The sequence below is a fragment of the Theropithecus gelada genome, chromosome 1 (assembly GCF_003255815.1).
Source record: "Theropithecus gelada isolate Dixy chromosome 1, Tgel_1.0, whole genome shotgun sequence".
Lineage (NCBI taxonomy): Eukaryota > Metazoa > Chordata > Mammalia > Primates > Cercopithecidae > Theropithecus > Theropithecus gelada.
The window spans coordinates 121,852,923-121,876,429 of record NC_037668.1 but is presented as its reverse complement, the minus strand read 5'-3'; the positions used below and the strand labels follow the sequence as shown (position 1 = coordinate 121,876,429).

Sequence of the window (23,507 nt, the reverse complement as noted above, 5' to 3'; positions counted from 1 at the left end):
ATAGGCGCCCACCACCACGCCTGGCTAATTTTTTTTTTTTTTTTGTATTTTTAGTATAGACAGGGTTTCACCATGTTGGTCATGCTTGTCTCCAACTCCTGACCTCAAGTGATCCACCCGCCTTGGCCCCCGAAAAGGCTGGGATTACAAGCATGAGCCACCACACCCGGCCTTTTTTTTTTTTTTTTGAGACAGAGTTTCACTCTTGTTAGCCGGGCTGGAGTGCAATGGTGTGATCTTGGCTCACCGCAACCTCTGCCTCCTGGGTTCAAAGGATTCTCCTGCCTCAGCCTCCCTAGTAGCTGGGATTACAGGCATGTGTCACCACACCCGGCTAATTTTGTATTTTTAGTAGAGATGGAATTTCTCCATGCTGGTCAGGCTGGTCTCGAACTCCCCACTCGAACTGCCTTGATCAGCCCGCCTTGGCCTCCCAAAGTGCTGGGATTACAGGCATGAGCCACTACACCTGGCCTATATGGGGGAATAAAAACACTGGGCACACAGAACAGTAGGATGAATTGCTGAGGTTTTCACTAGGAGTGGGTGGGTAACAGCCAGCAATGAGAAGAGAAGGCTCCGTTCCCTCCATCACCCAGGCACTGGGCAACCTGGGGCAGCCCCTCCACCCGCCTAAGCCTCTCTTTTCTTATTGTCAATGTGGGCACAACACAGTTACTGGTGGGGACATTTTGGGGATTAACCCAGACACCACCAGTGACCGAAAGTGCCATACGTTCCCATACCCAGTCCTGCCTGCCTCCCACCTCTGCCACCCCCTGAGCTCTTTGCTTCAGACTTTCACTTTCTATGCTCAAGTAAATCTAGAATTACCACATATAAATACTCTAACATTCTGGGGCCTGAATTTCACAGGGAGGCCTGTGGGAGCTTCTAGACTGAGGTCACGGTGGTATCATCCACCCCACCACACACACCTTGTCGTGAATAGTGTCTGGGAGATGGGGCCCAGCTTAGTAACTTAATGAATAGGGTGAAATAATGTTGGACATATTATACTCAATGTAAGAATGCATCGTTCCCAACCATTCTTATATTTATATTTTCTCTTTTCAGGGATCCACATCTTCTGGACCCAACTCTGGAATATGTGAAGGTAGGAAATCAGGATTAAACATGTAGCCGTGACCCTGGGTAGTAGATTTTCCATTTGGATCACAAAGTTGCTAAATACTGCTGCAGCCTGGTTTGTGTAAAAAGCTGGTTAGACTCGCCAAAACAACGGGAGGAAATTTGACTCCCTTAGGCCTTTGGTAAATTTTGTAGGGGTCTCATGTCATCCTATTACAGGTACCCTTATCTGGCCTTAGAGCCAGATATGTTTTAAAATTCAGAGTTTTTTTTTTTTCCCAGAAAGGTAATATGGTACGTATAGTAATACCCCCAGAGAGGTTTGGGGTCAGCACTCCATAATCACACTCATTATTTTCACAGTGACATGTAAGAATATTCACACTAAGAGGGATAAATAGATGACAAATTATTTTATGTAGTTCAGGTTACATTTTGTCACCAAATGAGTTTGCTGCCAAGTGAGGTTTTTTTATGTTTGTGTTCAGAGTTTTTTGGATTTTGGAATGTAGATGAGGAATTGTGGACCCATATTTACCTTCAGTGGAGGACCGAAGGCTCCCTGAGATTTTGTGAGCCATCTTTTCCATTCCAAGAGCCACCCTCTTGTTCAGGGCTAATCTGGGGTCAAGTAGTAATATTAGGTACTTAGTTACTTTCCAGCGGGACTGGCAGTCGATGCTTCTAAATATTCAACCCTTCTAAATAATGTATTTCTTCTGAGCAGGAAGAAAAGATGCTTTTCACTTCTTCCCTCTGCCTCCTCATTTTCCGGTGTTGCTGTTTGCTTTATTTTCTTTTATTTTTGAAACTGTATTCTGGCACCTCCTACAGAAGAAAGAAGTCTGATTCTCACATTTGGTTTCTTGGATTTATGACAACATAGTTATTTTTTGGGAGAAATCGTGGCAAGAGTTAGAGTTTAGAATCAGGAGCCTCATTCCACCTTCACTATCCCAAGGGCAGCATCCTAGTTTCAGAGTGTGTAGGCCTATCTCTTGTGTGTACCCATGCCTTCCCCAGAGTCTTGCCATTTCCTCCCTCTTTAAAAGACCGGAGGATGGACGGAAGAGGAGGAAGCTCCAGTAGAACCACTTGGCCACTTAGGGCGGTCAAAGTTTGTTGGAATAGAGGTGGATATTCTTTTTTCCCATCTCTTATCCCTGAATGACAACTGAGCTGTGTTTTCATGGGAAAAAATGTGTAATCCTAAACCTGAAGGGCCACCGCACCAGAATCTGGCCAGAGCTTTATAAATAGTGTATCTGTGTCCCTCCCAGATGCATCACATGTTTTGTGCAGGTTATGCATTGCAAAGTATTAGAGGATGCTATTTGCATAGACTGTGATTTGACTTAACAAAAAATGCACTTTAGAATTCTGCAGTGTGTAACAACAGCCGTTTAAAAATCACTCCATGCCATGTTTCAGAAATTGGCTGTCTCCTACCATGGGCCAGTCTGGCTGTGCTCAGCAAGTATTCTGCCTTCTTCTTACTCCAATACCTCAGTCTTTTCTTTTACAAAAGTCCAAACCCCTTTTAAGATAATTTGGTGGTGCATTCTCAAGCTAAATATAGAGGATTTTGGAATGGCCTGTTTAGGTATTATCCAAGCTATTACATCTCATTTGTGAGTATCAATCATTGTGAGTTGAGTGGTATTGACAAAGAAGAGATTTTGGAGTTGTCAGTGGCTTCCGTTTATCTGGGCTCTCTTTGCCTTCTCCTGGCAGTGACATGTGATGGAACTGCTCTTTGAGGTTCAGAGGTTCCTTTTCAAGAACATGTTGAGGTATTCCGAGGGGTACCCTTTCCTCCTAACTTGATCTGAATCTAGTCAGAGCCTTATAAATGATGTGTCTGTATCCTTCCTAAATGTATCACTTTTTTTTCTTTTTCACTTCACCTTGGTTTAGAGGGATGGTTTGGGAATGTGTTGGGCCAATATGGGGTATTTTCATTTGCCTCTATGGACACTAAGGCTCTGAAAGCACGTCCATAGCGGTCTCTGATGTAAAGGTCCAAGAGGACCCAGGGACCCATCTTCTTGGCTTGGGTCTGTTGTAGGACTTCTCACACTTAGTTGCCCTGTGGAGCCAGGCTGACTAGTGCCAGGAAGGCCTCATAAGTTGATGCCAGCTGGTGCCTCATGGCTGGAGATAAATCAAGGGAGGTGAGAGAGTTGCAGATAAACTGAGGTGCAGTTTGACCCCCTTAACTTCTTGTCTACAATCCCCTTGTGCACTTACTGCCTCTTGAGCTTAGAGAAAAATAGTTCTATGTGAATTATGTTGTCTCATAAAGACCCCTTCCAGTGGGTTCAGATTCATTGGTCAAAAAAACAAGCATCACGAAGCCAAATTGTAGGATCCATTTTGACCCCAGAATGGGAGAGTCTTATCGTATCCTGAGTCTCATCTGGGCAGGGGAAGCACCCAGTTGTGGCCAACAGATAGCAGTCCAAATACTGGCAGGAGCTCCAGCCCCAGGTCTCCCTCCCTCCCTGTGTCTTTACATGCTGCTCCCTTGCCGGACCCTGTGGCTCACACCTGTAATCCCAGCACTTTGGGAGGCCAAGGCGGGTGGATCACCCGAGGTCAGGAATTCGAGACCAGCCTGGCCAATATGGTGAAACCCCGTCTCTACTAAAAATACAAAAATTAGCCGGGTGTGGTGGCAGGCATCTGTAATCCTAGCTACGTGGGAGGCTGAGGCAGGAGAATCACTTGAACCCAGGAGGCGGAGATTGCAGTGAGCTGAGATTGCACCATTGCATTCCAGCCTGGGCGACAAGAGTGAGACTCCATCTCAAAAAAAATAAAAAAAAAATGCTGCTCCCCTCCCCATCAGAGATTTTCCAGCCATCTTCCCTTGGTTTTTTCAGTGCCCAGATAGAAGAGAGAGGTCTGGGATAGAAGAGAGAGGTCTGGGACTGCCTCCTGCCTCCTCGGGTCTGGGAGAGACAAGGTATTGAGGCTGACCCTCGTAGCTGGTGGGACGAGGGGACTGCAGTGTCATGGCAGGAGAGAGCTGGGTGGAGAAAGAATCCAGCATTCAGCTCTGGCAGTTTGTACGTGTGTCCTTCTAGCACCGCGCACCGTTTGTGTTGCAGTACATTCATGCCGGGTGAAAGGGGACCAGTTTCTCGGTTGCTTAGCTACCGGTCGTTCATCCCAAGTGGAATGGAGGAAAATATGCATGGCTGGGAAGCCCCAGGGCTGTTTGGCAGCTCTTTTACCTTGTCCAGCAGGCTGGCCTCCTGCTGGGACTTCTGACAGCACCAAGACCCCAAAGGCTCAATTTGATATTTGGATGTGAGAGGAAAATAAATTGCAGATCCAAAGTAGCCCAGGGATTTGGGGATCTCATTCCTCACTGTTTCTGTCTCTTTAATTCCGGCATTTAAAGGAGAGAATTTTTCTTTTCTTTTCTTTTTTTTCCCCGTTTTTCCTAGCCTTCTCTCCTCACAATTTTTTCCCCTCATAGTAGCTCAGAACATGATCATCTTGAGAGTTTGGTTTTAACTTTTGTCTAATCATGAGGTCCTTTTCTGTGGTCAAACGTAATTGATTTCTGTTTCACAGGATTGAAAGGAAAGATTTCTTCCAGATTGGAAAGCCGAACCCTCCAGAGTGGCTCCACCTTCCTCCTGCTGTTTACCACGTAGTTAGTGACTTCGGTTCCTGGCATACAGCTCTGGAATTTTCCTCTGCGTACCTAGCATACCTTAACCCTAGATAAAACCAAACATTTTTTTTTAATAGGAGGAAATATCTTTTAGAGTCAATAACCCTAGGCAAAATTATGAAGTAGAACGTTATCTCTATACTGCTGAATCTACTCACTGCCCCATTGCATTTGGCTAGATTTTTACCTCATTAAAACACAATTACACTGTGTCCAGTTTCTTAGATCACTATCAAGTAGCTGCTTAGAAAATTTGATAAAATAGTAGTGCTAAAATGTTAATAAATGGTAACAGCTCCATGTGATCCCCTTCCCAGGTAGTTTTCCAACAGAGATTCACATCCCCTGAGACCTCCCACCCCAGCGAGGGAGCTGGGTCCACACTCTGGTTCTTTTTGTTTTGTTTTGTTTTGAGACGGAGTCTTGCTTTGTCGCCCAGACTGGAGTATAGTGGCACAATCTTGGGTCACTGCAACCTCCGCCTCTCTGGTTCAAGCGCTTCTCCTGCCTCAGCCTCCCAAATAGCTGGGACTACAGGCGCCCGCCACCACACCTGGCTAATTTTTTGTATTTTTAGTAGAGATGGGGTTTCACAGTGTTAACCAGGATGGTCTCGATCTCCTGACCTTGTGATCCACACCCCCCTCAGCCTCCCAAAATACTAGGATTACAGGCGTGAGCCACCACACCCAGCCCACACTCTTGTTCTAATTAGTAATGTGACCCTGGATTTGCCACCTGCTCTCTGTGGGTTCCATTGTCCCCACAATAGAAACCTTGGGGTGGGCTAATGTTCCTTCTAGCTTAAGTTTTTAGGATTCTCCATGCCTAGAATAGGCTGTAGAGGAAAATCTTGTAGCCAGTGGTAAGGAGTTCTTAATTGTGTGATATCCCTGTTGATCCTAAGATTGCCATATTGGTTGGAACAGGATACCATTTCATGTTGTATCTTGGATATGAAGACCAAGGCCATGACAGATCATAACTGCCACCACGGTGTTCCCAGAAGAGTGGAAGTTACCCCAGCATTGCTGCATTGCTCTGTGATCCATTAGGCTTCACTTCTGTAACCCTCTTTGAACCTATGAAGCCTAGGCTCACTTCCACTCTTTATCATTCTCTTCCTTTTATTTTCCCCTGGAACTGCATCTTTAAGCTTCAGAAGTTGCCCCCACAACCTGCACTAAATATAAATGTATATTATTTCCTCTGAGTGTGGTGGCTCACGCCTGTAATCCCAGCACTTTGGGAAGCCGAGGTGGGTGGAAAACCTGAGGTCAGGAGTTCGAGATCAGCCTGACCAGCATGGTGAAACCCCAACTCTACTAAAAATACAAAAATTAGCTGGGTGTGATGGCAGGTGCCTGTAATCCCAGCTACTCAGGAGGCTGAGGCAGGAGAATTGCTTGAACCTGGGAGGTGGAGGTTGTAGTGAGCCAAGATTGGGCCATTGCACTCCAGCCTGGGCAACAGAGCAAGACTCCGTCTCAAAAAAAAAAAAAAAAATTTACGTTTTCTCCTTCCTCTTTGTACCTATATTCCTTTTAGGCTCAAGACTAGTGCTGTTTTGTTTATTTTGTTTTTTGAGATGGGGCTTACTCTGTTCCAGGCTGGAGTGCAGTGGCTTGATCATAGCTCACCGAAGCCTTGAACTACTCGGCTCAAGCAATCCTCCCACCTCAGCCCCTTCAAGTAACTGGGACCACAGATGACCACCGCCATGCCTGACTATTTTTTTCTTATTTTTTATAGAAACAGGGTCTCACTATGTTGCCCCGGCTTGTCTGGAACTGTTGGCCTCAAGTGATACTCCTATCTCAGCCTCCCAAAGTGCTGGGATTACAGATACGAGCCACCATGCTGGGCCAAGACTAATTCTTTTTGGCCTCTTCACACACCAGCCCTACAGTTATTTTAGTAAAGAGTTCTTTTTCTGGGGGTGATTTAAGCTGTAGTTTTTTAAGGGAGGAAGTGATTGGCTAGGGCAGGGCTGGGTGATTTTTCTTTTAGAAGAAGTGTTTATTATACATTTTCCATTTTTAAATAAATTGTCGTCAAAAAAGATACATTAGAAAATATGGTGAAGTGGAAAAAAATATTGGAATGCCTGTTTTTTTCAAATTAGCCGTGAGTAGGCAAGTGGTTTTTTGTAGCCAGGCTGTAAACAGCACGCTTGCCCGGCTGTGGACAAAGGCCTGCTCTCCAGGCGACTGCAGTGAGGAAGTGTCAGGACGGAATGCAGCCTTTTGTTCCTGGCTAGATTCCTAGTGAACGCATGTCCTCTTTCTTTTGTAGTCAGCCTTGGTGGGTTCTTGTTAGACCCACTGTGAGCTGTAATAGAATGACCTATAGTCTCTGAGCTTGTTGCGCAGGCTAGGAGCAGAAAGGACAAGGCTGCAGCTGTTATCCTCAGTGGGGACAGCGCCCTGCAGCTTCTCCCTTCACAGTACAGATGACCCCAGAGAAACTCAGGAAGCTGTCTTTTGTGGGGTGAATGCTCTGAAAATTCTCCTTCCCAAAGGGTCTTCTAGGTCTATAGATGTTACAGGCCATCCAAGGCTTAGATCTCAGCAAGGCCGTTTCCTGCAGCCAGCTGGGGATACATTAGGTCACCCAGCATATTTAAAAAGGAGTAATTATGCAAATTCCAGTGCCAAGAATAAGTGCCCTGGCTGCCGGAGACCTCAGTGGAGAAGGGGTGATGTGACTTCAGCTCCCTTTTTGTGCTCAAGATGGCTGCAGCCGTGGTCACAGTTAAATAGCTGTCTTTGAGGGAAGCCTTTTCTTCCAGCAGGAAAGCAGGCCAGTCTGCTCTGAATTAGCCAGCTCGCAAAGTATGAAAGGGACTTACAAAAACAATGGCACGCTGTACATTCCGTGAGATTTTAACAAGTTATATGAACCAAATAATGGACCGATTGGCTGGCTCTGCAGGTTTTTGCCTGAGTGTGCACATTGGCAGAGCCAGCGCTGGCCCCTGTGGGACCAGAGATCAAACGCCGCCAGCAGTGATTGTAAAACAGCCCTGGCCTGCTCTAGGGCCCACATGCAGGGGGACGAAAGGGAGCTCCCATCCACCTTCTTCCACTCCACCCCAAAAACATTCTCTGCAAATATTCTTGGGAGGTTTGGTGTTACTACAGTTACGAAAAATGCTGAGGTAGGATGTTCCCACATCCTAGGTATGGACGACAGTCTCCCTGATTCAGTGGAATCTTATCCTTCAGGTCTGTGAAAATGTGGCCATTTATAAAAAGTAAAACCTTATGAAAACACATGTCCGTATAAAAGTCTATATCCATGTTTATAGTGACATTATTCATAATTGACAAAAACAGCTGGAGACAACCCCAAAGTCCTTCAACAGGAAAAAAGTAGTACACCCATACAATGGCGTATTATTTAACCATAAAGAGGAATGGACTTTTATTTACTTATTTTTTTTAAGAAACAGGGTCTCACTCTTGCCCAGGCTGGATTTCAGTGGTGCAATCATAGCTCACTGTAGCCTCAAACTCCTGGTCTTGAGTGATCCTCCCACCTCAGCCCCCTGAGTAGCTAGGACTCCAGGCACTCGCTACCACACCTAGCTAACTTGTTTATTTTTTGTAGAGATGGGGTCTGCTTGTGTGCCTGGGCTGATCTCGAACTCTGGCCTTGCTCCTGCCTTGGCCTCCCAAAGTGCTGGGATTACGTGTGTGAGCCACTGTGTCCAGCCTAGGAATGGGCTATTGATATACACAGAAACACTGTGTTAGTCTCTTTTCACGCTGCTGATAACAACATACCCAGACTGGGCAATTTACAAAATAAAGAGGTTTATTTAACTTACAGTTCTGTATGGCTGAGGAGGCCTCACAATCATGGTGGAAGGTGAAAGGCATGTCTCACATGGCAGCAGACAAGAGAAAAGAGCTTGTGCAGGGAAACTCCTTTCTTTTTTTTTTTTTTTTTTTTGAGACAGAGCCTCACTATGTTGCCCTGGCTGGAGTGCAGTGGCATGATCTTGGCTCATTGCAACCTCCACTTCCTAGGTTCAAGCAATTTTCCTCCCTCAGCTTCCCAAGTAGCTGGAATTACAGGCGTGGGCCACCATGCCCAGCTAATTTTTTTTGTGTTTTTAGTGGAGGTGGGGTTTTGCCATATTGGCCAGCCTGGTCTCGCACTCCTGACCTCAAATGATCCGCCCACCTTGACATCCCAAAGTGCTAGGATTATAGGCATGAGCCATCGTGCCCAGCCGAAACTCCCCATTTTAAACATCAGATCTCATGAGACTTATTTACTATCATGAGAACAGCATGGGAAAGACCTGCCCCTGTGATTCAGTTACCTCCCACCGGGTCCCTCCCACAACACATGGGAATTTGAGATGAGATTTGGGTGGGGACACAGCCAAACCGTATCATGTATGAATCCTGAATACATTACATTGAGTGAAAGTAGACAGTCTCAAAGGCTGCATACTCTATAGTTACATTTGTATGATATTCTGGAAAAGGCAAAACTTATAGTGACAGAAAACAAATAAATGGTTGAAAAGAGGTTGGGGAAGAGATGAAGTGCACCAGGGAGCTTTTGGGGGTGATAGAAATAGAAATATGGTGATTGTAGTGATAGTTACCCAACCGGGTTGTTTGTCAGTGCTCATGGAATTGCACTAAAAAGGGTGACTTTTGCTGAATGCAAATTATACCTAATAAGCCTGAGCTTAAAAAGCAAGCTAGGCCGGGTGTGGTGGCTCATGCCTGTAATCCCAGCACTTTGGGAGGCTGAGGCAGGCGGATCACAAGGTCAGAAGTTTGAGACCAGCTTGGCCAATGTGGTGAAGCCCCTAACTACTAAAAAAATACAAAAATTAGCCGGGCATGGTGGCATGTGCCTGTAATCCCAGCTACTCAGGAGGCTGAGGCAGGAGAATTGCTTGAACCTGAGAGGTAGAGGTTGCAGTGAGCAAAGATTGCACCACTGCACTCCTGCCTGGGCGACAGAGCAAGACTCTGTATCAAAACAAACAAAAAAAGGCAAGTTAAAGCCTTATATTTCAGTCCTTAAGTGCTGCCATCTCAGCAGGAGAAATTTTCCATTTTGAGATGGGCCACACCAGGGAGGCCCGACCCTTGATGAAATGGAGAAAGTGCCAAGCTTGAAGATTTTTGACTGCAGTGGCTCTTTCAACAGATATTTTTTTAGTATATACCATGTGTTTGTAATTGTTCAGTCAGGTCAGACCAGGTGGCAGGAAAGTGTTACCAGGAGTCTAACCTGAGATAGTCACAGTGGGAATGGAAAGTTAGGTCACATGCTGAAGGCCTTTTAGAGATAGAATTAAGACCCAGTTATTAGGGAAGCTGAGAGATTCTAACAGGATGTAAATGGTGCAGGTGAGAGAGAAGCTAGGGGCAGTTCCCGGGACCACACCAGTACCTAGCATTGTGCCAGAAGCCAGTAAATAGGGAGGAAAGGGGATGTCCATTTGGAAACGTTGTTACCACAGTGTTGTCAATCTTTGAGCATTTGTGGATATCTTTAGACCAAGGAGTCAGCAAACTATAGCCTAAGACCAAATCTAGCCCACCACCTATTTTGGTATGACCACTAAGCTAAAAGTGGATTTTATATTTTAATATGGCTTTTTTTTTTTTTTTTTTTTTTGAGTTGGAGTTTCGCTCTTATTGCCCAGGCTGGAGTGCAACCATGCAATCTCGGCTCACTGCAACCTCTGCCTCCTGGGTTCAAGCAATTCTCCTGCCTCAGCCTCCCAAGTAGCTGGGATTACAGGCACCCACCACCATGGCTAACTAATTTTTTATATTTTTATTAGAGACAGGGTTTCATCATATTGGTTAGGCTGGTCTTGAACTCCTGACCTCAGGTGATCCATCGCCTCGGCCTCTCGAAGTGCTAAAATGGCTTTTTAAAAATCAAAAGAAGAGTAGCAAAATTGTATAAAGTTCCAGTTTTGATGTGCATCAATAGTTTTATTGGAACACAGCAATGCCCATTCATTTATGTATTGTCTGTGGCTACTTTTCCTATAATGGTGGGATTGAGTACAGATTCTCCTCCACTTACGATGGGGCTACATTGCAATAAACCCATCATCAATTGAAAATATCCTAAGTTGAAAATGCATTTAATACACCTAATCTAACGAATATTATAGCTTAGCCCACTGAATATTATAGTTCACCCCAGCATCACCCAAGAGTATCATGGTACATGTTGCTAGCCTGGAAAAGATCACATTTCAAAATTTGAAGCACACTGAATACATATCACTTTAACACCATCGTAAAGTTGAAAATCAGTGGAAGCATTGTTAAGTCAGGGCCTCTGTAGTTGTGACACTACGGCCCCAAAAGCCTAACAGAACCTTTTACAGAAAGAGTTTTCTGACCCTTGCTATAGAGTCTTTGCACCTTTACTGTTTCTGTTTTGCCTTCCCAATAATGCCTAACAGGCTTTCAACAAAAGTGAGTCCTTGGGCAAGTTTTGTGATCTTGCACAATCACAAGGATAGTGCTTTTGTCACACTGTGCAGGATTTGGACGCCTCTCTGCATCTTGTGAGGTGTACCTGTCAGCTCTGAGCAGCATCTCTCTGCTGCCCTGGTCAGTTCTGGCATCTTTAGCCCAGATGGATGAACAGGTGTGTGGGGCAGCATTGGTACTTGAACCCTGACTGCTCCAGACTGAGGGTTGCCTGGATAACTCCTCAGCCCAGACACTGCTTTGTCCATGCAGCCTGAGATGAATTTTCTTGTGCCCCAAGTCAGAGAGAAGTGACTTCTCACTGGGCCTCCTGAACTTGATGGTTTGAGATAAGGTCAAACCCTGGAGCTGCCCTCTGGAGGTGCTAAAAGGAACATGGTCTGGCCAGTGAGAGGAATAAGACCAGATTTACATTCTGTGTGGATTTGTATTCTGTGCTGCAGGCGTCAGCCTTGTAGCTGAGGCACCATCCTCCCTAGTTCAAGGAAGGATTCTTCTGAGATCCCAAACTGTAGAGATGGCTGAGAGACTCAAAAACTAAGAGGCAGGCAAGAATTGAAACTGTGGCTTCTGACGGGACTCAGCTCCATATTGGACTTAGAATCTGGTGTGGCCTGCCGACCTCTAACCTCATCTCCTGCCACCCCAATAGTCACTGTCCTCTGCCACCCTGGCTTTCCCTAGTGTCCCTGGGGCTTTGCCTTCCCATTGGCCTGGAAGGTTCTGAGGCAGAATAGCTGAGTGGTTTGGAGTGAGTGCTAGGACAAGGACACTGCTGTGGGTTGAATTATGTCCCCCAAAAGCGGTATGTTGAAGTCCTAACCCCCAGTACCTGTGAATGGTGACCTTATTGGGAAATAGGGTCATTGCAGATATAATCAAATTAAGATGAGGTCATATTGGACAAGGATGGGCTCTAATCCAGTGACTGGTATCCTTGTAAGAAGAAGGAGATTTGGACCAGACACAGGCGTAGAGGGAGAAGGCCATGTGAGGACAGAGACAGGGGGATGAGTCTGCAAGCCCAGGAGTGTTGGCAACCACCAGAGGTGAGGGAGAGGCAAGGCAGGCTCCTCCCTGCAGCCTTCAGAGCCATCGTGGACCTCCGGATACTTTATATAGGATTTCCAGCCTCCAGAGCTGTGAGACAATAAAAACATTTCTATTTTAAAGTTGCCAAGTTTGTGGTAATTGGTCATGGCAGTCCTGGGAAACGAATACAAATCCAGAGCCCTGTTTTAGCCATTTCTTGGTTGTATGACCTTGGGCAAGTTACTGAAGTTCTCTGGAGCTCAGTTTCCTTAGCAGTAAATGGGAATTTCAGGGGATTAAACAGTGAATACATGTGAAGTTCTTAGTTCTTAGCACAGTGCCCCACATGTAGTTAGCACTCAGCAAATACCAGCTTAGTGACTGTGGCTCCACTCCCTATGTGGCTGGTTCATTTGACTCACATTTCACTGCCTCAGAACAGCCTTCCCTGACATCCCTACTAAAAACAGCCCCCAAGTCACTATCTCATTACTCTGTATATTATCCTCGTTTGTCCCAAATTTTATTTATTTTATTTATTTATTTGAAACAAGGTCTGGCTTGGTCACCTAGGCTGGAGTGCAGTGGCACAATCTCAGCTCACTGTAATCTCTGCCTCCCAGGCTCAAACCATCCTCCCACTTCAGCCTCATGAGTAGGTGGGCCTACAGGCATGCACCACCACACCCGGCTGATTTTTTTTTCTTTTTTAGAGACCTGGTTTCACGTTGGCCAGGCTGATCTCAAACTTGTGAGCTCAAGTGATTCGCCTGCCTTGGCCTCCCAAAGTGCTGAGCTTACAGGTTTGAGCCACTGCACCTGGCCTTATTTGTTTACCTTTAAAAATAAGACTTCTCACTAGCATGTGAGTCCTGAGGACCAAGACCCTTCTTTTGTTTAGTGACTGAGCACACACACCAGATGCACAAGGGCATTTATTTTAATTTTTAATTTTTGTGAGTACAGAGTAGGTGTATATGAGATGTTTTGATACAGGCATACAATGTGTAATAATCACATCAGGGTAAATGGGGCATCCATCACCGTTTACTGAGTTACAGACAATCCACTTATACTCTTCAGTTATTTTAAAATGTACACACACTGGACACTTAAATTTAGGGAAAGGGGAATGAGGTTGTTCTAAAAACTTTTATGTTTCCCAAAGCAGATAATGCTGATGTCTCTAAAATTTTTCCAGAAATCCTTAGTGTTTTTATTTCAAAACAGCAAGGAGGTTCCCACACCTAACCTCAGTCTACCTTCTCTTGCCCACCTGGTACACGATCAAAACTGTGGGGTTGCTGTTGTCACCTTAAAAACTCACGTATTTGGGAAGAGATATACACTGTTTTTAAAAGTGTAGTTCTGGCAACTTCTATGGCCTAGACCGGTCTACTCTTTGGGAGATCTTGTTAACTATAGGCAATCTAACTTCACCAAAATGAGAGGCCTGGATGGCTAGCTTTAGAATCATTTGCTGTTAAGCTCTGCCCTCTAGTGGTCATCAGTGTCACAACAGTTCAACATTTGGCTACAATTCGGTTTCTAAATATTCTGAGAGCTTTTAATATTAAATGTAATAGCGTGTCAGGACATTGTATTCAACTTCAGAAAGAAGAGCTGTGTTTACAATACATGAAAAGGCAGATTTAAATTGTCAAGGAATTTTATTGTTAGAATTGTCAATGTTCTTGAACGAAGAGCTGTAAAATGCTATGATACTGTATGTAGATTTTGAGATAGGAGGTTTGCATTTGGCCTGAAGTGTTCCCTCTGATAACCAAGAAGTTTCCTGGGAACAACTTGTATTTGAATCATGATTTGATATCTGAAAAAATGTCTAGGCTTGGCAGGAAGGGTGCTTGGGTAAGGCAGAAGACCGCATGCCTGGGAGACAGCATGTGCTCAGGCTGACTGGAGCAGGAGAGAACAGTGGGAGGAGCCTTGGGAGAAGCAGTAGGTGCTCCATGTTTCTTGAATCGGAAAAGAGATTCCGAGAAGAAGATCACATTGTTCAGAGAACAATGAGTTTGGGAAGAGTTGTATTTATTTATTGCCAATGTATCTAACTACATATAACTTTGCAAGTTGCTTTTTTCGTTGGACATCTTTCCATATTAAACGTATGGGCCTCCCTCCTTTCGAGTGGGTACCCAGTATTCCATTGTATGAAATACAGTTATAGTTCACTAGTTCCCTACTGGCATTTGGGTTTTGCTAATATTCTGTTAGAAACAGTTTTGTGGTTAGTACATAGTCATTTGGTAAATATTTGTTGAGTCTCTTGCCTGTGCTGGTCACTGTTCCGGGGGCTGAGGATACAGCAGTGAACAAAACAATATCCCTGCCCCCATGGAGCTTTTACTCTGGGGGTTGGGGACTGGGAAGACAATAAGAAAGACAATCAAGTCAATCCTGTTAGCTGACGATGAGTGCTTAGCAAAAAAGGTGCATCAGGGAAAGGAGCTGTGAAAGTTGGGGTAAGGGGACATTAAATTTTAGATAGGGTAACCAGGGAAGGCCTCACCAAGAAGGTGACTTTTGAGTGGAAATACAAGTCAACTGTGATGTCTAAGGGGAAGAAGAAGAGCAAGGCTTTGAAGCCAGGGCCCGCCTCTTCCATGGAGGAACCAGGAGGCCAGAGGCTCGAGCTGGTGAAAGCAGCTGGTGTTAGAGCGGCAGAAGGTGATGTGCGAGGGATTGTGTGTCAGAGTAAGGACTTTAATTTTTTCTGGAATGAGATGGGAGGCATCTCAGGTTCACTTTGGCTTCTGTGTTGCTGCTAGACTGCAGGGGACAGGGGCTGAAGCAGGGAGACCAGTGGGGAGGCCACTGTGATTGTCCAGATGAGAGATGATGGTAGTTTGGACCTGCGAGAGCAGGGGAGGTGGTAAAGAAGGGGGCTCTAGGAGTGTAACATGAAGGCAGAGCCATCAGCCCTTCCTGATGGATTGGACGTGAGGTGGGGGAAGAGAGGAGCCACGCCTGATACTGGTAGGATGGTGCTGTTGTCAGTGGAGGTGGCTTGGCGTGTGTTTGTGCAAGAATTTTCAGAAGATAAAAATCTAGGAGTCAAATGATTCAGTGTCACATAATGGGTCAAAATAAAGCTTCTTGGTAACTGAAAGATTCTTTTTTATTTGTTGTTTCTTACCTTTTTCTCAGTTTCTAATTTTTTTCTAATAGTGTTTTTATGATAGTTACTTATAAAAATAAAAACACCCCTGTAATTATATACCTTAGTCTACTCCATAGGTAAGATACTGAAAACTTGTGGCGCAATCAAAATTATGTAAAGCAAGTAAATATTAGAGCAGAAGTTCTTGAAGTCTTTTGTCTCAAGACCTCTTAAAAATTATTGAGGACCCTAAAAAGTTTTTGTTGTGTGACTTCTAGCTATTGATACTCATCATGTTAGAAATTAAAATGGAATATTTTTTAATGTTTGTTTATTTTTACTTAATGAGCATTTCATGTAATGTTTATTCATTTAAAAATAAGAGTAAACCCATTATATACCAGTGAATGTACATTTGTGGTAAGAATGACATTGTTTTACATATTTGCAGATCTCTTTAGTGTCTGATAGAACACGACTTGATTCTTATATTTGCTTCAGTGTTCACTCTGTTGTTTTATGTTATTTTGGTTGAAGTCTCAAATAATGTGGCCCTGCACAAGTATGCAGTTCAGAAAGGGAGGAGTATTTTAATAGCCTCTTCAAATCATTACAGATGTTGGTCTTTGATACTAGACTAGAACTCAACAAGTTGTAGTTCCTTAGAGGTTAACTGCAGTGTGGACTCTGAAATCCTGTCGATGAACTTGTTTTATTTCCTTAAAATTCAATTTGAATGGATCTCTCTTGCAATTTGAATGATCTTTTACCCATGCGTAAGTTTATATCATCATGCATTGGCCATTTGAAAAATATTGGTTTATAAGTTATGCAGATCTGATAAATGTTACATATTTCACTATGTAATATCAAAACTCACATTCATTAATATGACCACCGATCTCATCAGAAAAATCATTAAAGTATTGGAAAGCTGTCAAACTCATGTGGTGAATACAAATTTTCCAAAATTCTAGTTTTCACTTGAAACCTGGAATTTTATCATTGGCAACAAACACTGTCTGTTGTTTTCCTTGAAGTAACAGGCTCACTTTGTTCATTTTTCAGAAAATGGCTGCCAAATAAATACCCAAGTCTGAATAACCAAGTTTGTCAGACATTCTTTGAAGTAAAAACTGTGTTCCACGAAAAAGCAGCTAGTTGAGCCCACGATTCAATTGCACAGTTGCTTTTCCTTCAGACAAACTCTGTGCTTGGAAACGCGGCAGAATTGTTTTCTGTGCATGTCCTGTTCCATTGTATGGAATACTAAACAGACATGTACTCGAGGGCCCAGATTTAATAAAGTGAGTAATTCTCACTGCTTCATCAAAGACTTCTAGGTGGAACTGGCTCTTTTTCTTCAATTCTTTGAGCCAGTGGGAGTCAAGAGTGCAATGGCCTCTGGTAGAGTTTGGTGCCTCTGCCTTGCTTTGTGCTGAGGCACCAGGAATTCACCCGTCACAGCTTCTGCACCACCAGCAGTGAAACAGGCAAAAAATGTTTCTGTATCATGATGAAAATAAGTTTTGACCTCTCAGACCTCCAGAAACCTCCCCCCAGCCTGCAGACCAGCCTGTAGACCACACTTTGAGCACCACTGTACCAGAGGGTCTTTTGCTACTTAAGAGACTAAAAGCTGCAAAAACACTTAAAGCACAAATAATCCCCTCTTGTTTATCTAAATCCATATTTATTTCTCTAGCAAAGTTTACTTTTAAGCTCAGCTTGCCCAACAGTTGCATTTACATTTAAAGAGACTGGTTATTAATATAAAAAAGACATTAAATTTTCATTTAAAAATAAGGAAAAAAATTGAGAATCAATCCTCGAAGTAAGAGTTCTCAATTGTGGGCCTGTTCCTTGCAGTGGAGTGGATTGTGACGCCTCTAGAAATGCTAACTCTATGTAACATAACCAAGTCATGATACAATGTAAAGATCTGGTTGCTTATCATATACTGTAAAGTGCTAGGCCAGAAGCAATTGTAACTCTCCTCTCATTGCTTTACATTAAAACTCTGAAAACCCCAAGCTTGGTGGGGCCAAGGCTGGGGTTATGGCAAGGTGCTCTGCTTGAATGTGCAAGTGCAGTCGAGGGAGAAATTTGTTGGAGGGATCCATTTACTTGCAGCAGGCTGGAAGTGCGCATTCTCCTGATCCTTAAGCTTTTATTAATTGCTGCAGCCTTGGCTCCTTCTATGCTCCCAGTGTGGATTTGCTGGCTGAGCTCCATCCGTCCTTTATGTGAATGAAGATAAGGATGTGTCAGACTCTGGGAATGAGAGCATGCTGTTTGGCCCTTCAAGGCAATTTCCTTTCGAGTCCCAGCCCTCTCCAGATGGCATCTAATTGTTTCTTGAATGACCTCAGTGTCCAGGCTGCAGGAACCTGGTCTGAGAAGCCATTTCACATATTTATTAGCCTGTGGATGAGAACTTACTATATAAAGCCCCCATTCACACTCTCAAAAGAGCTTTTTGTACAGAAGAAATAAGGAAGCTGATGGACTGTTTCCTGTGACCACCAGTCTCCAGCTGGATTCTTATTTTTACCAGGCCCAGGTGGGTGTATTTTGAAGGAGTCTGTGTGGTTCAGTTGAGTCCATCCCTATTCAGTCACCTCCACTCTGTCTCCTCATGGTCTCTACATGAAAGCCTTGACAGAACGGAGTCAAGTCCCCTTACCTCGTGGTTTCAGGATTACTTGAACAGAGTACAGGTGGTATGAGTTGGGAATTACTGCATTCTGGAAGCCTCTCCCAGTTCGGGAGCTAGTTCAGAGTTTGAGAGAGTAAAATGACTCTTAGGGCCAAAGTGGGAAGCAGCCCTAATTCAGCCGGAAGCTGGCAAGGCTGGCTCACCCAGTGAGGAGCATAACTCCTCTGTGGCCTGTCGTCCCTCACACCTCTGCAGTTCTGAACTATTTTTGGGGAGAGAGGGAAGGGCCCCTACCTTTTTGCAAATATCATGAATAAGAGCCATGTCTCCAGAAGTATGCGTGCACACTTATTGCACATCTTAGTTCCAGGTGTTTGTGGACCCTAGGTTGAGAATCCCTGAGCTATCTCCAGATGTTCAGTGGGCCCCTATCATGTTCAGGCTTTCTAATGATGACAATAAGACATGGGTCGTGAGGCCAACAGACAAGGGCACCAGTCATTTTAATGAGTGCTTCAGTAGCTGAACCCTGGAGGACAGGGTTGGAGCTAGGGCTTCTTACTGGGACAAGTAGAAGAATAGCAAGGGGAGAAGGAAACCCCAGTGGGCCCACACAGACTAAGAGCAGGGGCTCCCAAACTTCCAGGCCATGTCCACCTAAGGACTGTCTAAGGAGCACATTTGGGAAGATTCTAATGTGATTTGGAGATGATATAAACGTCCTGTCCTTTGACCTGGAAAGAAGTCATGAAGGTTGCCCTCCCAGGTGACTGTACCAGGAAAAGCTCACCTGGCGTCAGAAAGGGAGTGTCTCAGCCAGTACCTCTGAATTGGGTCTGTGGCCTTCCACATAGCAGAATAGCCTTTTGGAAGCATTCTCCAGGAGCTGATGGTGCTGATGCCACATAAGCAGGGCTGAGAGTGCAGTTGGTTCATGCTTTCCCCTGGCTGGGAGGTGCTGGGTGTGGGAGCAGAACTCACCCCTACACCAGTGGCATAGGACATTCCAACAGTAGGAATCCCTCTCCCTCTTCCTAGAGGCAAATTCATGTCATCGTTATCCTTAAAAACTCAAGACAACTCAGTTATTTCCATGGAAGTCCCTGGAATAGACTGCAAAACACCATTAATTTCCATTCATTGCTGACACATGAGTGCAGAACCCTATTATTAATGGGTGTATAATATGCATGTTTTCATGTAACATCAGTTCATGTTGGCTCCTTGTAGCGTTTCTCAGATACAGAGATCACATTTTATACACATAATCTCCAACATAGCCCGACACAGTATGTTACATCTTCATCTCAAGTTTTAATCTTACACTGATAAGGTGAGCCTGTAAACGCACATTGATGGTGTAAGCTAGGAAATTTACCTCTGGGAAGGGCAGGGGTGGAGTGGCCTGGGTTGATGACTACTTCTGGGAAGGAAAACATGTTTAGGACCTTAGTCTCTTGCATCTGCTTCTCTCAGCAGTTTGGCCACATTCTCTTCCATCAGCTTCTTTATGCAGTGGGGCCTGACTGTGGGCTGCTCTAGGCTTATATTCTTAAAGCTTGTGGTCCAAGGGGAAAAGGGGATGTCCCCCTTAGCCCTCGTTTGAAAAGTCTCAGGGAAGGACTCTGTTTGGTCTCATGTCATTCACCTGCTCACTCTTGGACCGTTCAGTGTTCAGTATTCTGATTGGCTCACACATCCATCTAAAGAATGAATACACATGCTACTCAGTAAAGCTTTTAAATACAATAGCCACCACCTGCTATCTATATCATTTACCCACCTACATTTTTAGGATCAGAAGTACATTCTGCTATATTTCCGTTATCTCTATTCAGCATACATATATAAAATGTTGACACATGAATGCTAAGTTTTGCAAAAAAAATCTTTTCAAGTCCTATTCCCATCTTCCCCTAGTTTATCTCCCTCCTCGTTTATGTACTGGATACCTATTGCCTCCAAGTTTGCCAGATTCACTGCTGTTACAGAGAAGTTATGGGCAGGGGGTGGGGGTGCCCAGAGGGGATGTGGATCCCCAGCGATCTATAGCTTGTCCTTGGACAGATTCCCACCTCTTATCACAGGTGACCCAACCGGGAGGCCTGGTGTTCCTGGAGAGTTACCCAGATGGGTTTCTACTGCTCTCTCTAGTAATTCTCCCTTCTTCCACCCAGCCCTTCCACCCATTTGGGTATACACTGCAAGGTATACCCAAATCCTTGAGCCACTGGCAAAAGAATTCATTGACCCCACCTTGGCACCAGGAAGGGCAAACGTTGACCTTCTGGATGTCACTCCTGCAGACAGCATTGTGCTTGGCAGTTGACTACGTTAGGAAGTGAAGAAACTGGCCGGCAGTCAATGAGATCCTTCCATGCACAGAACCCTCTGAGTTGGCCTCTTCCTGTAGAGGAAGGCGTACTGTTTGTGTTTCCATGTGACAAAGGCGGTCCCTTAGCCCTTCTTGTTGCCTCCTGGTTCTTCTCAGATTCTGACGTCAGCATCCATCCGTCCCACCCCTGCCGTTTCCTTTCAGCTGTGCGTGGACTAGGCTGTCTGATGGACTATTGCAGATGAGATCTGCTGTCTGTGTTGCCAAAAGTATCTGTCCCTCAGTTGGAGGGAGGTCTGCCTTTCAGATTTGCATAAGATAAAGCACTTCTGGTGACCAGGTGTTCTCCATGCTTCCCTCATCACAGCAGATAGAGCCAGCCATTCTGATTCATTGTTGTTTTAATCATTAACTTTAAGAGCTGTTTGATCCCACATGTGAAATGGAGATAATAATACTTAATACTCCTCTCCTAGTATGAGTATGAAATAGGACACTATGGTAAAAGTTCTCTGTAGAAATGCTGGCTCCTGGCCAGGCGTGGTGGCTCACGCCAGTAATCCCAGCACTTTGGGAGGCCTAGGAGGGTGGATCACAAGGTCAGGAGTTCGAGACCAGCCTGGCCAATATAATGAAACCCCATTTCTACTAAAAATACAAAAATTAGCCAGGCATGGTGGCAGGTGCCTGTAGTCCCATCTACTTGGGAAGCTGAGGCAAGAGAATCGCTTGAACCTGGGAGGCGGAGCTTGCTGTGAGCCGAGATCATGCCACTGCACTCCAGCCTGGGCAACAGAGTGAGACTCTGTCTCAAAAAAAAAAAAAAGAAATGCGGGCTCCTGGGTACCTTGCACGCAGGGTGAGTGGGGTGAAACGGTGTCTGTGACTGCTGCATTCTTCTTCAAGGCGTCTCTGAAGTCCGTAGTGAGGAGGGGTTTTCTGTCCTAAGTATTATATGCAAAGAAGGTCCTTCCACCCACTGAGTGAAGGAGTTCCCATGCTGGTTAAAGCTGCTCCAGTGACCATTAGGAACTGCACTACTACTTGCCTCAAGGCTATTTCTCCCCTCCTCTTACCAGCCACATCCCTGCTACAGCCCGGGTATGTGCAAGGTGGCCAGCCAGGATGCTTTATCGGTCGTTACTCACCTCCGTGACCACCAGGGTATTCTCACCTCCTTTCTCACATGCCACTGAAAGTCTTTCTGGATCAGAAGGAATTTTTTGGTCACATGACTCTTTGAGATTGGGTAAAAGTAATAACCCCTCTCTTCAGTGAACACAACAGTTCGTATACAGTTTCTAGTGGCCCATGGAAGCCCCAGTCCATCCCTAGGTTCAGAACTTCTCATCTGGACTGATTCTCACAGCTACTTTGGCAGGATGCACAATTATCCAGTACATCACTCAGATGATAATGCCCATGGTCAGCTTATGACCATGAAAAAGGGATATTTTCCCACTGAAATATTTTGTTTACATGGCTAGAATTTGCTTGACAACAGAAAAGCAATTTATAAGACCATTTTCTCTCGAGGCTGGAATGGGTGTGATTACTCCTGACTCCATCTCTCACCTGGTACAGACCCCGCCCTCCACCCCTGGGTTCCTGTCTTCCTAGGCAGGTGATCCCTTGCAGGCTGGTTCATCCACTCAGCCACTTGGCAGCCTTTCTGGGTGGAGATAGGGATGGGTGGCTCTGGAAGAATGCACTGTAACTCTGGCAGATTCCTGCCATTAGGGACTTGAGAGAAGGAGATGTAGGCAGAAGGCAGTATCTGGGAGGACACGGAGAAAAAGTCTAGAGAGGACAGAGGGGTCACAGCATCCGAGGAGCTATAGCAGACACGGTTGTAGTTCTAGAATTAGTTGCTATCAGACAACCCAGTAATACAAGCCAGGGAAGTATGAAGGAGTCGGCATATGAGAGATGGTTCTCTGGGGATGCTAAATACACATGGGAGATCTGTTCCCAGGGCTGAATTGCAGGGCCAGGGCAGGGGGAGGTGGGGCTGGAGGAGTGAGGATTCTGAAGGGCATCCAATCAGGACTGAGGTTGAAGTCCGATTCTGCAACCAGCTTGGTCCCAAGGCAATGGGAAAGAAGGGGTGTCACCCAGGCCCCATAGGCAGAGGGGGCCCACAGGATCCCCAGTCAGATTAGCTCAGACAAGGATGGTACATGGAGAGCTGGTAGTTGTGGATGAACCCAGGAGTTCCCTGGATTAGGGTCATGTGGGCAGATGCTGTGGATACACTTGCTGCCTACTAACTCCTAACATGATAGAGACTCTGGAGTAGAAAATCCTGAGACATCTGAGCAAGTGTGATTAAAACCATATGTGGTATTTTAATAAGCAGTTTTAAAATTTAATGAGTAACATATATTTTAAGGCTAAAAGCTCTTAAAAGTCTCCTTATTATACCAGCTCCTAAGTGTACCAGCTGGGAGCCAGCCAGTGGTCAGTGGCTCATGGCATGGGTGGGTGTCCACCCTCTTCTTGTGGTTCCTGTAGCCCAGTGTGTGGGTGGGTATGTGCCCTGTGAGTACAGTGGGGAACATTGGGTTTGTCGTCCCTTCCTTCGAAGGGGGAAGGAAGCTCACGTTTGTTGAGTGCCTACCGTGTGTTGGGTGCCAGGCCCCCCGTGTGATATCTCACTTGATGCTCACAATAACTTGGTAAGTTTGGGGAGGAAACTGAGGCTCAGAGAAGTTAATTAATCCCCCAAGGTCACCCAGCTAGCTAGTGGTAAAGACTGGAACCCATCCTGGCTCTCTTTCTAGCCTCCTACCTCCGGGGTGCATTACAGAGCCATTTTGAAGACAAGCAGATGTTTGTCTCATAGCTCAGTTTTGGAAGATGCCATTTTGCAGAGATGCTTGTGAGACAGAGAACTGGCACAGTGGAGATGGGAGAGAGGCAGCTGTTTCTGGCTGGTAAGGCCTCCAGAGGGCCCCGCAGATGCCCCTCTGCCCATTTTTATGGCACTCTGCATGGGAGGGACCTCTGAAGGGCTTTGTGGTCATTGCCTATTGCTTACATAGCTCATGCCTACCAAAAGTCGAAGGAAAGGGAAAGAAAAAAGT

The 23,507-nt window shown here is 45.2% G+C and overlaps 1 protein-coding gene across 2 annotated transcripts in view; it reads left to right on the top strand.

Annotated features, from left to right (window-relative positions):
• The window catches only part of BCAR3 (BCAR3, NSP family adaptor protein), a 280,076-nt gene that overhangs the window by 198,503 nt on the left and 58,066 nt on the right, over positions 1-23,507 (top strand). For both annotated transcript variants that reach the window (XM_025370948.1, XM_025370939.1), the window contains one exon: positions 1,078-1,117. In XM_025370948.1, the coding sequence (XP_025226733.1) occupies positions 1,078-1,117 (40 nt within the window). The remainder of the gene's footprint in view (positions 1-1,077; positions 1,118-23,507) is intronic.